The 15,151-nt window shown below is 38.6% G+C and overlaps 1 protein-coding gene across 2 annotated transcripts in view; it reads left to right on the forward strand.

Annotated features, from left to right (window-relative positions):
* Positions 1 to 12,067, forward strand: part of NDC1 (NDC1 transmembrane nucleoporin) — a 44,940-nt gene extending 32,873 nt beyond the window's left edge. For both annotated transcript variants that reach the window (XM_080802270.1, XM_080802271.1), the window contains 2 exons: positions 8,498 to 8,658; positions 11,327 to 12,067. In XM_080802270.1, coding sequence (XP_080658396.1) covers positions 8,498 to 8,658; positions 11,327 to 11,390 — 225 coding nt within the window. In that variant the 3' untranslated portion in view covers positions 11,391 to 12,067. The remainder of the gene's footprint in view (positions 1 to 8,497; positions 8,659 to 11,326) is intronic.
* Positions 12,068 to 15,151: the final 3,084 nt, after the last annotated feature.

Below are 15,151 nucleotides of genomic sequence, written 5' to 3' on the forward strand. Positions count from 1 at the left end.
ACTTCTGGGATTTTTAATTTTTTTAACTTTATTAAACTTTTTAAATTCAAGTATGATTAACATGCAGTGTTATTAGTTTAAGGTTTACAATATAATGATCCAAGAGTTGTATACATTGCTCATTGCTCATACAATATGTGTACTCTTAATTCCCTTCATCTGTTTCACCCATTCCCTCACCAGCCTCCCTCTGGCAACCACCAGTTTGTTCTCCATAGCTAAGAGTCTGTTGGGTTTTTTGTCTCTTTTTTTCTTTGTTTTATTCTTTTTTTTTTTTTAAGATCTTATTTATTTATTAGAGAGAGAGAGCTGTGGGAGGGGCAGAGGGACAGGAAGAAACTGACTCCGCCCAGAGTGGGGAGCCTGACTCCAGGCTTGATCCCAGGACCTGAGCTGAAGGCAGATGCTTAACTGACTAAGCCACCCGGGCACCCCTTGTTTGTTTTGTTTCTCAAATCTGACCTTACTCTTGTCCAAATGGCTAAAATGACAAGCACAAGAAGTAACAAGTGTTAGCAAGAATTTGGAAAAAAAGAAGCCCTTGTGCACTGTTGGTGGGAATACAAACTGGTGCAGCCACTCTGGAAAACAGTATGGGGGTTCCTCGAAACATTAAAAATAGAATTACCGTATGATGCAGTAATTCGACTACTGGGTATTCACTCAAAGAAAATGAAAACTCTAATTTGAAAAGGTATATGCACCCCTGTGTATATTGTATTATTTACAACAGCCAAAATATGGAAGCAACCCAAGTTTCTGTCCATAGATGAATGGATAAAGAAGATGTGGGGACACAAACACACATACACACACACACACACGGGAATATCACTCAGCTATAAAAAAGAATGAGATCTTGTCATTTGGAACAACATGGATAGATTTAGAGAGTATTATGCTAAGTGAAATTCAGAGGAAGACAAATGCTATATGATTTCACTCATACCATTCTTGGTTGTTGTTTTTTTTGTTTTGTTTTGTTTTTAATCCTCATAACTGTCTTGTAAAGGAAGTAGGACGGAGATATTTAGGCCTATTTTACAGATGAGGGAGGCTTGGGAGCGTGGTGACATACCTCAGGTCTCACATACAAGTCTCATAGGTGGCAGAGCTAGGACTTGACCCTGAGCTGTTTGCAGGGCATTAGCAGTGGAGAACTATGGGTTTGAAGGCTCCGAGACCCTTGACCCTTCTCTTATATGTCGTAGTTCATTCTTTGTTCCGCTGGACTAATGTGCTGCTCTATCCAACGTACTATAGGATTGTGTCTGTCTCAAGAAATCTGTATCTATTGTTATGCCTTATCCAGGATCATGCTCAGTAAATGGTAGAGGCAGATTTGAAAACTAGGCTTTTCAGACCCCAAGTCCTTTGCCTCTGTGAGGGCTTGGAGAGGTACGCATTTTTTAACCTCCTTTCCTAAGATGGAATGGCAGTGTGTCAGGAAGACCAAAGACTGAGAGCTACAGTCAGTTCTACCTGTGTCTACATCCTAGCTCCTACTACTTCCTAGCTCTGCAACCTTGGAAAAACGTTTATCATATTTCATTGAATCCAGGATATCATTAATTAGAAGATACTGTTCCAACTCAGAAATTATAAAATGGCGGGGGGGGGAAGTATGTTATATAACCAATAAATACAGAAATCTCTAAATATCAGCATTTGTATTTGGAAATTGGAGGGAGTGATAACAGTACTTACCTCATCCCTGACAACAGGATTCTGAATGAGATCATCTCTGTAAAGCACCCAAGGTACCTGTCCCATATTAAGTGCCCAGCAAATATAAGGTTTTATTACTTTGTTATTATACCATGTTGTATGACAGTGTTCTTGTAGTGTACAGGAGAAAAGGTCTTTCAAGATTTAAAAAAAAAAGTATTACAGTCAGTACTGAAAGCAAACTTGAGCACTGGGTGTTGTATGTAAGCAATGAACCACTAACGTCTACTCCGGAAACCAATATTGCATTGTATGTTAGTGAACAAATTTAAATTTAAGTAAAAAAAAAATACTGTAAGCAAGCATTCCAAGAGACACAGTGTCAAGCAGCTGTCCAGTTCAAGTCCAGCCTCCAGTACTTTCTTAGTAACCGAGGGTAACTTATGAAATATCTTTTAGATCAGTGTCTTCATCTTTAAAGATTTTATTTATTTATTTGACAGACAGAGATCACAAGTAGGCAGAAAGGCAGACAGAGAGTGAGAGGGAAGCAGGCTGTCCGCTGAGCAGAGAGCCCGATGTGGGGCTCGATCCCAGGACCCTGGGACCATGACCTGAGCTGAAGGCAGAGGCTTTAACCCACTGAGCCACCCAGGCACCCCATCGTGTCTTCATCTTTAAAATGTAGTACCTTGCAGGGTTATTATGAAGGTTAGAGATAATATCTGTAAAAAGCCTGGAGTGGTGTCTGGCCAAGTTATCAACTGCCTGGCAATTATCTAACAGTTACCATGTGCTAAGATACAGAATAGAAAAAGACAGACCTGGTTCCTGCCCTTTAGGAGCTTACAGAGTATAAAACAGATTATTGACAAATAGGAATAATTAACTACAATTATAAGAAGTACCACAATGTACAGAAATGCAGGATGATCAGAGAACGTAAGAGAGGTATACAATACATAGCAGATGCTAATATTCTAAAAACATCTCATTAAATGAAATGGTTGTGATGTTCGCATGATGGCTTTGTTAGCAAATTATTTTACTATTTAAATGAAATTACATACATAAAGCTGTTAACTCAGTTTCTGGCACACAGTAATCGCAATCAGTAAATGTAGCTATCAGCATCATCATCTAATATTTTTATTATTTTGTAGCTGTGGTTCTCGCCAGGGGCGGTTTTGCTCTCCAGGAGACTTTGGGCAATGTCTGGAGACATTGTGATGGGCACAGAGAGAGGGGAGGGCTACTGGCATCTGTTGTGTGGAGACCATGGATGCTGCTAAATGGCCTGTAATGTGCAGAGCAGCTGCCACAACAGAGAATCACCCAGTCCGAAATGTCAGTAGTACTGAGATTGGGAAACTCTGCTCTGCAGTCATGATTTCCATTAAGGAAATTCCATAACAAAGCTGTTATCCTTACCAATTGTTTGGGATCATGGCTTTAGTGGAATAAACCGTTGTTTTAACTGGGTTATAAGTAGGATCCTTGAGACCAGGAACTTTGAAGTCTCTGTACATTTGGACATTTGTTAATGACACTGACAGATAAATACTCAAAGGATAGCAACTGGGGTTTTCTCTTCATTTGGCTTTTGTGTATTTAGTACTGCATATAAATCCAAATGGGCCCAAAGTGCCTATTTTCATAGGATAGCCCTTTTTTAGGCTTCTGTAAGGGCTAAGGTAAGGCCTTCTTGGAATTTTTAACTTTTCCTGAAGAGTGTATTGTTCAGTGGTGTACTGTACTCACCACTTACCCTTTTAATTATTTGGGATAATCCTTAACTAGGTATTTGAGATCCCAGTTACGTGATCTGAGTCCTCAGGCCAGGAACCATGTGTGGTGCATAAAATGAGTGCTCAGAGATACTTGTTTAAACTCACAGCTAATTGAGTACTTCAGTTCTGACCATGGGACACATCATTAAATATTATAAACTGGTGTTTCCTAGATTTAAGTTATTCATGTGTGACTTTCATAGCTTTTGCTGTAACTGTTTACTAACCATATATTATTATATTTTAGTCATATGCCACCTGAACTATTATTTTCTTAGTATTTTAAGTCATTCATTTTTTTTAAGATTTTATTTATTTATTTGTCAGAGAGAGAGAGAGAGAGAGAGAGCACGCATGCACAAGCAGGCAGAATAGCAGGCAGAGGCAGAGAGAGAAGCAGGCTCCCTGCCGAGCAAGGAGCCCGATGTGGGACTCATCCCAGGACCCTGGGATCACGACCTGAGCTGAAGGCAGTGGCTTAACCAACTGAGCCACCCAGGCGCCCCTTAAGTCATTCATTTCTAACTTAAATTTATTTAAAAGGAAATTTTATATCACTTTTGTAAAAGGACAACTAACTTGAGTTGCTACAAATAGAATATATGTGTACTGTTTCTTATCTCATACCCTAGGAAATATTTCAAAATTCAGATTTTTAAAATTTTAAGAATATAACATTTGTATATATACCATGTATTACATAATACTCCTACTGGAGTCTGGGGTAGAATCCCTTTAATCAGATACATTAATATTTTCACCAGTGAAATATCTGAGTATTCATAATAAGTGAAATTAAGTGAATAAAGACTAAACAGCCCGTGTCAGCTCAGGTCAGGCTTTACTGCTCGATGAGGTGAGGTCAGCTTTTGCCACCAAAACAGTACAAAAGTTTTTGTTTTCAGGACTTTTTTGGATTTCAGTATTAAGGATAAGACAAAGTGAGAAAAGACAGTAAGTGAAAGCTCTAGCTAATAGATACTGCTGTTTGCTGAAGTCCCTGAACCTGAAACCTGTTTATCCTTTGTCATAAAAGGAGATTAAGGAGGATGAAAGATGCGTTGTGGATATACCAGCTCCAGACTCGGACTTTTTCTTCCTCATTTAACTCTGTATCCTTAGGGTCTGTTGTTCCTTACTAATTTTTTTGCATTTCTTGTTTGAGCTGTTCTAACTATTTGTAGGAGCTGATATCTTATGACTTTTATTCTTAGAGGTCTTTTGAAGAACAAAGAGAAGAAACAATTCAATAAAATTCATTCTTTTGCATTTACCCTTAGGACCCCTTTAAAATCCAAGATGTATTTTGGAGTCTTAGTGATTTTCCATTTCCAGTATCTTGGAACAGTTTACTCTTTGATCATCCTAGGAAATTATTTCATCATTACTCAAAAGTTATTTCCAACTGTGGTAAAAAGACCAATGAGAAAACAGGGGAATGATGAAATCACATAGTATTACATCATCTTTCAAGAAAAGGCCTAGATACACATTTTTATAGTTTTTTTTTTTAAATTTTAAGCTTTCATTGAATATGGTTGCTAATTCAGAATTTTAAAATGTTTTGTTCACACTGGTAATAGGAAGACAATTGCCAATATGTTCAGTAATTATTTAGGTAAGTCAGAACATGAATGCAAATAGAACTCTAGACAGCTCTGTCAAATCAAAATATAATGCAATACATTTATGTAACCTTACGTTTTTCTAGGAGTTACATTAAAAAAAATACAGATGAGGGCACCTGGGTGGCTCAGTCGTTAAGCGTCTGCCTTCAGCTCAGGTCATGATCTGAGAGTCCTGGGATCGAGCCCCGCATGGGGCTCCCTGCTCAGCAGGAAGCCTGCTTCTCTCTCTCCCACTCCCCTTGCTTCTATTCCCTCTCTTTCTGTGTGTGTGTCTCTCTCAAATAAGTAAATAAAATCTTTAAAAAAAATACAGATGAGGTTAATTTTAATGATATATCTTATTTAACTCAGTAAATCTACAATATTTTAATTTTATCATGTAATCAATACACAATTACTAATGAGATAATCTACATATTTTTTAACACTAAGTCTTCAAGGTCTGATATGTATTTTTCATTTAACGGCATATCTCAGTTGAGAGCTGCCACATTTCAAGTGCTTAGTAGCTACATGTATCTCAGTGGCTACCATACTGGGTAGCACTGCTCTAGATTTTAATGGTGATCATGTAAGAGGAATTTCAGACTGTGAATCTTCAGATGGTAATATTCTAGGTATATTTCCTCAAACTCCAGTATAAATGACAGAACAATGTATTTTTTAGGAGAAAAAGGAAATATTCCCATCCAGTAAGTCATTCAAGAGGAAAGACTTGTCCGACAATATTTTATAATAAGAACCTGTGAATCATCCCACTTGGTCGAAAGTACATGTGATAGTATTGTTTCATTTTCTGTGATATTTTACACCAAAATTTACTTTATGTGGCTTATAAGTGGATAAGTGCTAAAGGTATACAAAGGTATATACAAATAATTGGAAGGAAATAAATGATACTGAAATGAAAAAACTCACTGGATTGGTCATTGAATTTTTCTTTATAAACCTAAGGATGAAAAGTTTTCCAGTTATGGTGCAAGGAAAATGGCTAGTCTCTCTTCAACAAAATTATGAGCTGTCAAAATTTTTTATTTTTTTATTAAAAAAAATTTTTTTTTAAATTTAAAAAGATTTTATTTATTTATTTGACAGACAGAGATGACAAGTAGGCAGAGAGGCAGGCAGAGAGAGGTGGGGGAAGCAGGCTCCCTGATGAGCAGAGAGCCCGATGCGGGGCTCGATCCCAGGACCCTGAGATCATGACCTGAGCCGAAGGCAGAGGCTTTAACCCGCCAAGCCACTCAGGCGCCCCTGTCAAAAGTTTTTTAAAATATTGCATTTTGATGGTATCATTCTTCTGTAAATTTTTTATAAGATAACCTTAAATTATAAAAATGGTCTATTGGACCCAGGTGGTAAATGATGATGACTATTTTTCCTTGTCTGATGAGGGTTAGTCAGAAAGTTTGCAAGAAAATTGAAAAGGAAGTAACTTTATCCTTTATGATTCAGTGTTATCTAATGTTGCTTAAGTGTGTCACTGAATACCACCTCCCATACTGCCTGAATGATCTCAAATATGTCCCAGTCTTGGGAAATACTCTTATAAGTTACTACTGAAAGAATAAATGATTGGACTTGAACTTGTCATGGCAAACTGAACACACGCATTAAATCTTGTTCCCTCCCCCCCAGCTCTGCTAAACTACAGTAAAAGGACTTTTAAAAAGACATAAATCTATAAACAGGAGAGGAGACAACAGCAACAGAGTCTTCAAAGCTGGAGAGCAGATGGTTGAGATAACTAACTTAACAGATCTCAGGGGCAAATCTGAAGTCATTAGTGGGACAGGCACCAAGTACCTCTGGAACTGAGGGTGAAAGGACAGGTACCAGAATAAGGATAGTTGAGAGCTGTTTGAAAATCAGTTAGATCCCTAGATTCTCTGCTGCTGGTGCTTCTCCCTCCAGCAGTTGAGGTTTATCCTTCAGAGAGGGTAGAACACTGGGGGCTCTGAGCTGGCAGCGTTGTGAGTAGATAACAACAGACACAGTTGTGGGTCCTGTTTGAAAAGCATAGGGATGTACTCACCTGAGCACAGGCCCTCCAGACAGGGTACTGGAAAACTCTTCTCTGGGAACTTTGACTAATCCAAGAAGAAAAAGTTGACTGAGCTGGGCACCCACACTAAAAAAAATCCCATGCAGATCACCTGTTGTGAAGCCTGTTGTCAGTAATCTCTGTGTACTCAGCTTTTGGTCAGCTTTTTTAAAAGGTCCCACCCTCAGTCTTGTGCCAGGGATCACTAGATTTCTGAGTAGAATCTCTAACGCAGAAGATAGAGACCAAAGAAGCAAAGGAAGGGAAGAAAGAACCAAAATCAAAAAACCAAAACAACAAAAACCACCAAAATCCTCAGAAATAGGAGAAGATGTTGTGTCCTTAAAACAAAACTAGGATGCTAAAATGAACAGGATCACTCAGATGATACAAAAGTATTCTTGAAATTAAAAATTTGATGGCAGGGGTGCCTGGGTGGCTCAGTCATTAAGGGTCTGCCTTCAGCTCAGGTCATGATCACAGGGTCCTGGGATCAAGCCCTGCATCGGGCTCCCTGCTCGTTGGGAAGCCTACTTGCCTTCTCTCACTCCCCCTGCTTCTGTTCCCTCTCGCTGTGTCTCTTTCTCTGTCAAATGAATTAAAAAAAAAATTAAAAAAAAACCTTGATGGCAGAAATCATTTTAACTGTTTTTAGTTCTTTTGGTGTTTACATCCATAAGTATAAAGAATAGGCTTTTACTATTATTTCTTCTCCCTGTAGAAATGATCTTGCTATACTAGATTAATCCACTTAAACTTTTGTTTCTTCAGTTTTCCCTTTTTTAAATGTAGTTATATCATATAAAAATTATATTGTTTACCTCGGACCTTTAAAAGATATACTTAAATCTCTTTATCAAGGATAAATAAAGTCAGTTCTTCCCACCTGTTCTTGTTCAGAGATGCTTTGTCATCTAGAAATGAAAAGGAAAATAAGCTAGTTTAGTAAATAACTTGATTTACGTATAGTTTTGGTCTTGTCTCTCTTTTTGCTGAGATCTATAATAGAAGTATTCTTAGTGGTCACACACCATAAGCAGAGTAGGATATCTGTGTTTCACTTCCCAGCTTTGCTTTTTCAAGGCCATTGGAGTATAGCTCCTTTTTAGAGGACGGGTCTGGACTTTTCTCTGCTAACTGCTGTTGGGGCTGAACTTCCACTGTGTTGTTTCTCAGGCTGTTCTTTTTTTGCTACCCCCCCGCCCCACAACTGCTCTGATTGTGATCCAGAATAAATGTTGTCTAGTATGTCTGTATGATGTGTGTATCTCTGTCCATCTATTTGAAATACAATCTCCTTAATCCTTTGGACTAATATGGCTTCCTTGATATTCTGAACTATTTTCTTTCTTTCTTTTTTGATCTAGGCAGTGGACAAGTACTTCAAGCTTCCTCACGCTTCCAGTAAACCGCCTCGGATTTCCGGAAGTCTTGTGGATACTTCTTATAAAACATTAAGATTTGCATTTAGAGCATCACTAAAAACTGCCATCTATCGAATAACTACTACATTTGGTGAACATCTGAAGTAAGTTTACCTGTTTTAATCCATGATAAGAATCCACTTTCGGGTTCCCTTGAGAAATAGATATGAGAATTATAAAGGCTCACATGTTGAGCATGTTCTTTTGGGGCTTTCATGATTCCTATTGGGAATTAACAGTTTGGATTTAGTAATATTTATATTTTAAAATTGGGCCTGTCATATAAGCTTTGGGGCATTCTTTCATACAGACAAAAAAGAGGATGTAGAAAGTTAATAAAAGCAGTAAATGTAATTCATTATATTATATATAATTATGAATTATATATATAATTTTTTTTTAATTACCAAAACATCCTTATGAGAGAAAAAAGGCAAAAAATGGAGTACGTTTTCAGAAAAGCATATTAAAAATACTTCTGATATTACATTTTGGTTAGCTAGTTAAGACTTGGGGTGAGCAGAGTGTTCCATAAACGAGTCCTTGGTGCTTTGTGAATCATGCTGGAAAAATAGTGACAGATCATAACACCTTCAGAAACGGAACCGGAGAGAAAACCACAAATGCCAGACCTGTTTATATTTAGTTTCATTCATGTTTACTGCTTTCTTCTCATGAAATAATCTAGTTAGGCAGGATAATGGATACAAGTTTATTAACTGTGTTTATCACAATTGTAAATGAACTTTAGAAGACACAAGAGATTGCTTTTCCTGTATGTAGAACTATCAATAAATAGTTCAGAGCTTCCTCAAACTGCCTGATTTTAGAAACAGCAGGATATTTCCTTTTACTTCCATAATACACAGCAGAAATAGTAGGTTTTTATGGAACACTTGGTTCTGTGTGGGAATGTAAAGAGCTGTGAAAGGTTTATTCACTTGTTTAAAAACAGACAAAATTTTATTGAGTGTCTTCTAGATCTGTGCTCTCCAATATGATAGCTGCATATGGCAGTTTAAATTTAAATTAACTAAAAATTCAGTGGGTCAGTCACACTGGCCATATCTTAAGTCCTCCATAGCTACATATGGCTTGTGGCTGCCATACTAGACGGCTCAGGTCTAGAACATTTTTGTCATTACAGGAACTTTATTGGGACAGCACTGTTCTGGACAGTACACTGAGCACTTTATCCATGTTCGTTTCATTTCCTTAAAGAGTCTGTGAAGTGTAGAGGTTATCATAACCACATAGATGCAGAGACTGAGGCTCAAGAAGATGAAGGACTTGCCTAATAGCCCCACCTAGTTGGTGTTAGAATGGGAACCTGAAATCTGATCTTCCTACTCTTAAAACACCTCTTGTTCTTCCTGTGCCCAGGACTGCCTCTAAGATGTCAGATGGGGGATGCTGGATGGCTGTGGAACCTGGGATATGTGTACTGATGATCGAGCGAGAACAGGGAGAAGGGGGCGCGGAGAGTTTTAGATACGAAAGAGGGATAGATGACTGATTAAAAAAAAATTAGGAGGATGAAATTCTGCCTTAGTTTCTTTTCTCTAAAACATGGAAGAGCCATGTTTTAAATTTGATGAGGTCAGCAGAGACTATTTTGTACGTCTAGGACAGAACGGTATGGTGGGAAAAAAAGATGTGGAGTTAGAACATTGGGATTTATGTCTAGTTACGTCATTAACTATCTGAGGTTGTGGTCAAGTTACCTAATGGTTTAACTTCCGCATGATTATGCAGAATCAGAATTCAGACTCAAATCCTTCTGACCCCAGAGCCTGTCCACTGTTGTCTGTACTATACTACTAGGCGGTGTTGTCTCCCTGACCTCTGGCCTTTTCACAAAGGTCTGTTTACCTCTGTTGACCCTCCTGTGGAAGAGGTGTGTCATCCGGCTTCACCAGTCCACACAGTCAAGTACTTGAAATGGTTCAATTGGGGGCAGCTGCAAGGTTGAATCTAGCAGAGATGTGTATTTGTAAGGCAATTGGGGATGATTTGTAGTGAAATTACTATAATAAGACTTTTTTGGGGGCACTTTTAAAAGTGGTGACTTTCTGTAATCTGGAATTTTATCATTTAATAATATATCTTCAACAGCTGGAAAACGAGAATCTTTCACTGTATTCAGTTTTTGCCCAAAAGTTTAAAAGGAAGTTTTATACTAGTTTCAGGATATATTTGCTCTAATTTCATCAAGGTAGTGTACGTTAGTGGGGGCGAGCGTGGGGAGAGAACTCCATTTCCCCATCTGAGACACGACTACGTTCAAAGGGAGAACTAAATCTAAACCACCAAGCTGTTACCTTTGAAAACGATTAGTGGAGTCCATTGTGTTTTAACCAAACATTTTAGTTTAAAGGATTTTATATTAAAGGCAATTCAAATACTCCACAACTCAAAGATAATGTTGGAATCTGGTTTAAATAAAATAATAAAATCCAGAAAATCTGCTGCCAGGCCTGGAACTCTGCACAGCAGGTTCCACAGCAGAGCAGGTTCAAATCGATGCTTTCCCTTGTCAGTCTTAATTTGCTTTGGTCTTTTAGAAGGTAGAAGCATGCCGTTACTGAATGCAAGCCCTCCTCCTCATTAGATTAAGGAGGGTTTTCATCCAGCTTTCTCAGAAGTACTCAATAAGTGAAGATTTCTATTTGTTTTTAATTGTTTTGAAAAATATTGACTCTGTGCTCTGTGGTTCACTTAATATGCTTAATGTAAAATAAAGCTTATGCTTTGAATTTATGTTTCATTTAGTGCTGTGCAAGCATCTGCAGAACATCAGAAAAGACTTCAACAGTTCTTGGAGTTCAAAGAATAGCTCAGTAATATAAACTGTGTTCATTACGCTGCTGATACAGCTACAGATGGGACAGTAAATGTTCAGCATTCTTGGATCAGAAGAAAATGGACTAATTAGATGCTTCCTTTGTCGTGGTGGTTGCTTTGAAAACTATACTTTAATGGGAGAAATCATGGAAAGAAATTCTCAACAGAATAACCGAAAACTGCCTTTTCTGTACCGATTGCTTTTTGTGTGTGTGGTATAATAAAATCTTTATTCAATTTTACAGAAGCCTCGATGGCAGTAAAAATGTCTCTAGCTTCTCTAGCTTAATAATAATAGCTGGAAAATTTTTAGAATTTACTTTTGAGCTGAGTAGAGCCCACTCAGAAGGTAAAATAGGTTGACTTGATTCAATCTTCCTAATTGTGCTGAGAGTTTTAACTCTCTGTACACTTGAAATCCATAAGCCTTTTAAGAGTAGTTTCTGTTTACTGAAGGATAAAAGTGGTAACAGTGCAGAAAAATTACTGTTTAAAGGACATATTTTGTTAATCTGGTAGGTTGTGTTTTTCTTTCCAGGGACAAATTAAATTTGCATGATTGTCCAAAAAAGATCTCAATTTACAGATGCTAACTCTATATAAAGGAATGTGGAAAAATTCAGTTCTTAAGTTACAAGATTAAACATTCACATTTGGTTTTTGAAAGACGATTGACTGACAACTATGAATTTGTTTTGTATCATGCTGGTAAACAATAAGTATATGGGTATTTTCTCAAGTAGTTTTGCTTTCTTTTTCTGGAACAAAACATTAAGTGATTGCAGAGGTTTTCAAGTGAGAGAAGAAGTTTTGCAACTGAAACCAGGAAACTTTCCCTTTTTCCTCTCCATCCCCCCGTCCCCCACCCTTCATCTTCATTAGATCAAATTATTTGGTGAAGCTTGCTTGGCCTCACAGAGGGAGCAGCCTTTACTGTGTTAACTGGCTAATAAAAATATATTAGGAAAATCTTTACAACCAGAAACAACTTAGTCATCAAATAGCAAGTGAAACCAAAATGTCGGAGGGCTTACTGTACTTGGGAGTATGTTGTATGTCCCAAAAGTGAGAAGGTAATTTTATAATTGACTAGGTCAACTTCTTTGGAGATGAAAGATAGGAAGGCCCACTGGTAAGTATTCACTGGACTGGCATTGGGCTGAAACACTCCCTTGTAATTCTTTTCCTATTGTCTGTTCCCGCTCCTCTCCCCCAATTTCTTCTTTAAAATCAGCACAGTATTGTATATGAATCTTTAATATGGTATGTATGTCTACCATTTGTCTGATTACTTGATGCATTATATCTTTATTCTTTTGGTTTGTGCCCCTTCAGCCAGCACATGCCAAATTATAAATGAATCCTCCTGGCCTTGAGTGTCTTCAGGAGGCCGTTCCCCGGTTGTCCAGCGTTTGGAGTAGTTAGGCTAGTTGCCGTTCCTTTGTTTCTTTCTCTCCTTCCTCCCTCCCGCTTTCTTTCTTTCTTCCTTTCCCTCTCTCTCTCTTTCTTTCTCTTTCTTCCTCCCTCCTTCTCTTTTTCTCCCTCTTTCTCTGTCTTGTCATCTGAAGTAGAGTGCTCTCTTTTTTGAATATGAACTTGAATTTTGAATGTGGTAGTGTCTTGGAGATGACCAGAAGATTGTGGTGAGGTTGACTGAAAACTGTGGCGTTCCATGTTGTTGAGCTTTTTGTGTTCCACTCTCTGTGCTGCCCCTGGCTGAGGCATTTTGGGAGAAAAGGGCTCTTAACCTTCTGCTTCCAATAAAGAAGAATTGTGCTGTGTGACCCATTGGATTCCTGAGAGTGACGATGGGATGATTCCTTTAATATCTGGCTCGGTTTAGGGTTTTGCATTCCCCATATACTTTGGGAAAAGATATATTTGATGAGTAATAGGAACATTTCTGAGGTGCTCAATCCTATTTTCTCTCAAGGGAACGTGCTGTGTACAAAATACAGGTCACATAAATGTCCGCCTGGCGGAGATTTGGAAATTGCCTCCCCAAATCTGGATTGTATTTACTAGAGAAGAGAGTCCGTTCCTTTTCCCCATTGTGTGTTGATAATCTACGCACCATTTGCTGGGTAGGGTGTTGCTCAATCACCTGTTATCGAAGAGAGCTCCTTCTCCTGTATACAAGGAAGAGGATCTTAGGAAGGCCAAGAGGAGGGAAGCATTTCCTTTGATGAAGCCACATCCTGCCTGTGAGCCCGCTGATGCTATAACATTGGCCTGAAAATTAGAGCATGTTCTTTAAAAGCTTTTCTCTGACTCTCAGTGCTAAGCGTGGTTCTGTCAGCTCTTGTAGTGTTTGCTTGAGCTTATGGAAGGTATGGATTCACATAGCATCTTTCCTGGGGAACTGGGCAACTCTTCTGCAATAAACCACGTACACTTGAGTGGCTGTGGATAAGCAACAGTTCAACACTTTGCCAGATTTGTTCCTTGGTGATTGTTTTGTATATCTTCCTGTAAATATGGTAATCTGTTTCTATTTTTTTATATCACTGACACTGAATTGGGTAGAAAAATAAATTGACAGTTTTTCTGAACGGGACTATTAATTAAAATACGTGTATCCTCGAGTTCAATTATTTAATTTCTGGTGTGTGTGTGTTTCTTGAGCCGTTTCAGTTCAGTCTCAGTTGGTTATAAAACTTGAAAAGGTTTAACTTCTTGAGAAACGCAGAGCTCTTGTCTCTAACTGAACTGATTTGGTGGGTGACCTGTGTTCAGTAAGAACTAAGGAGCCTGAATTCTGAGGGTCTCTTTCTTCCAGATCTAAACAAAGGATGCGGATGCTGAAAGCCATCTCTTTTCAGGCTGGAGTAGTGTTTCTGAGTGGATCATATTCCCCCAGGCTAACAGTTATGTCTATCAGCTTTACTCTAATTAGTCTGAACTTCACCTCAAGGTAGCTGAGGTGTTGCACGAAGGCCCTCACCTCCCTTTTTTGCTCTCCTAACCCACAGTCCTCTTTAAAACCAGAGCTTAAAACAAAAATAGCTTTAATTCCACAGTTAACAATCCAGCTGTTCTTTTTTTTTTTTTTTTAAAGATTTCTTTTATTTATTTGACAGAGAAAGCGATCACAAGTAGAGAGGCAGGCAGAGAGAGAGGGAGAAGCAGGCTCCCTGCTGAGCAGAGATCCTGATGCGGGGCTCCATCCCAGGACCCTGAGATCATGACGTGAGCTGAAGGCAGAGGCTTAACCCACTCAGCCACCCGGGCGCCCCAGCAATCCAGCCATTCTTAACAAGCTGCTGACCACCATTTTAAAATAAGCTGAACTTTTTTGTGTGTTAAGGGAAGTAAGACAAGGTCAGACAAGCACATACCCCCTGTAGTTCCCAGTCATGGTACCTTGATGTTGCTGTAATAATGTGCCTGTTGATCCAGAGCTAGCTAATCATTTAAAAACAGTCACTGAGTGTCTGTTATCGCCCCACTATTAGAAAGAAACTGAACTGTGAACAAGACAGTTCTTGCCCTTGAGGAGTTGATAATCTAATGCAGTGACATTGGAAACTTGGAACCAGGTGCACGAGATTCACAGGGAGTGCCTGTTGGAGCTGTGGAGTCCAGGCTCCGCTGCAGCGCAGTGGCTTCAGGAGGTCTGGACTGCTTCCCAAGAGATATTTGTAATGAATTCTAAGTGGTGGTCTGAATCATAGTGGGAGAAAGGTGCACTTTAGATCAGGAGTTAATCAAACTTAGCATGCTTCAGAACCTTGGGGAAGTTTATTAACACGG

This window comes from Martes martes (assembly GCF_963455335.1).
Source record: "Martes martes genome assembly, chromosome: 4".
Taxonomy (NCBI): domain Eukaryota; kingdom Metazoa; phylum Chordata; class Mammalia; order Carnivora; family Mustelidae; genus Martes; species Martes martes.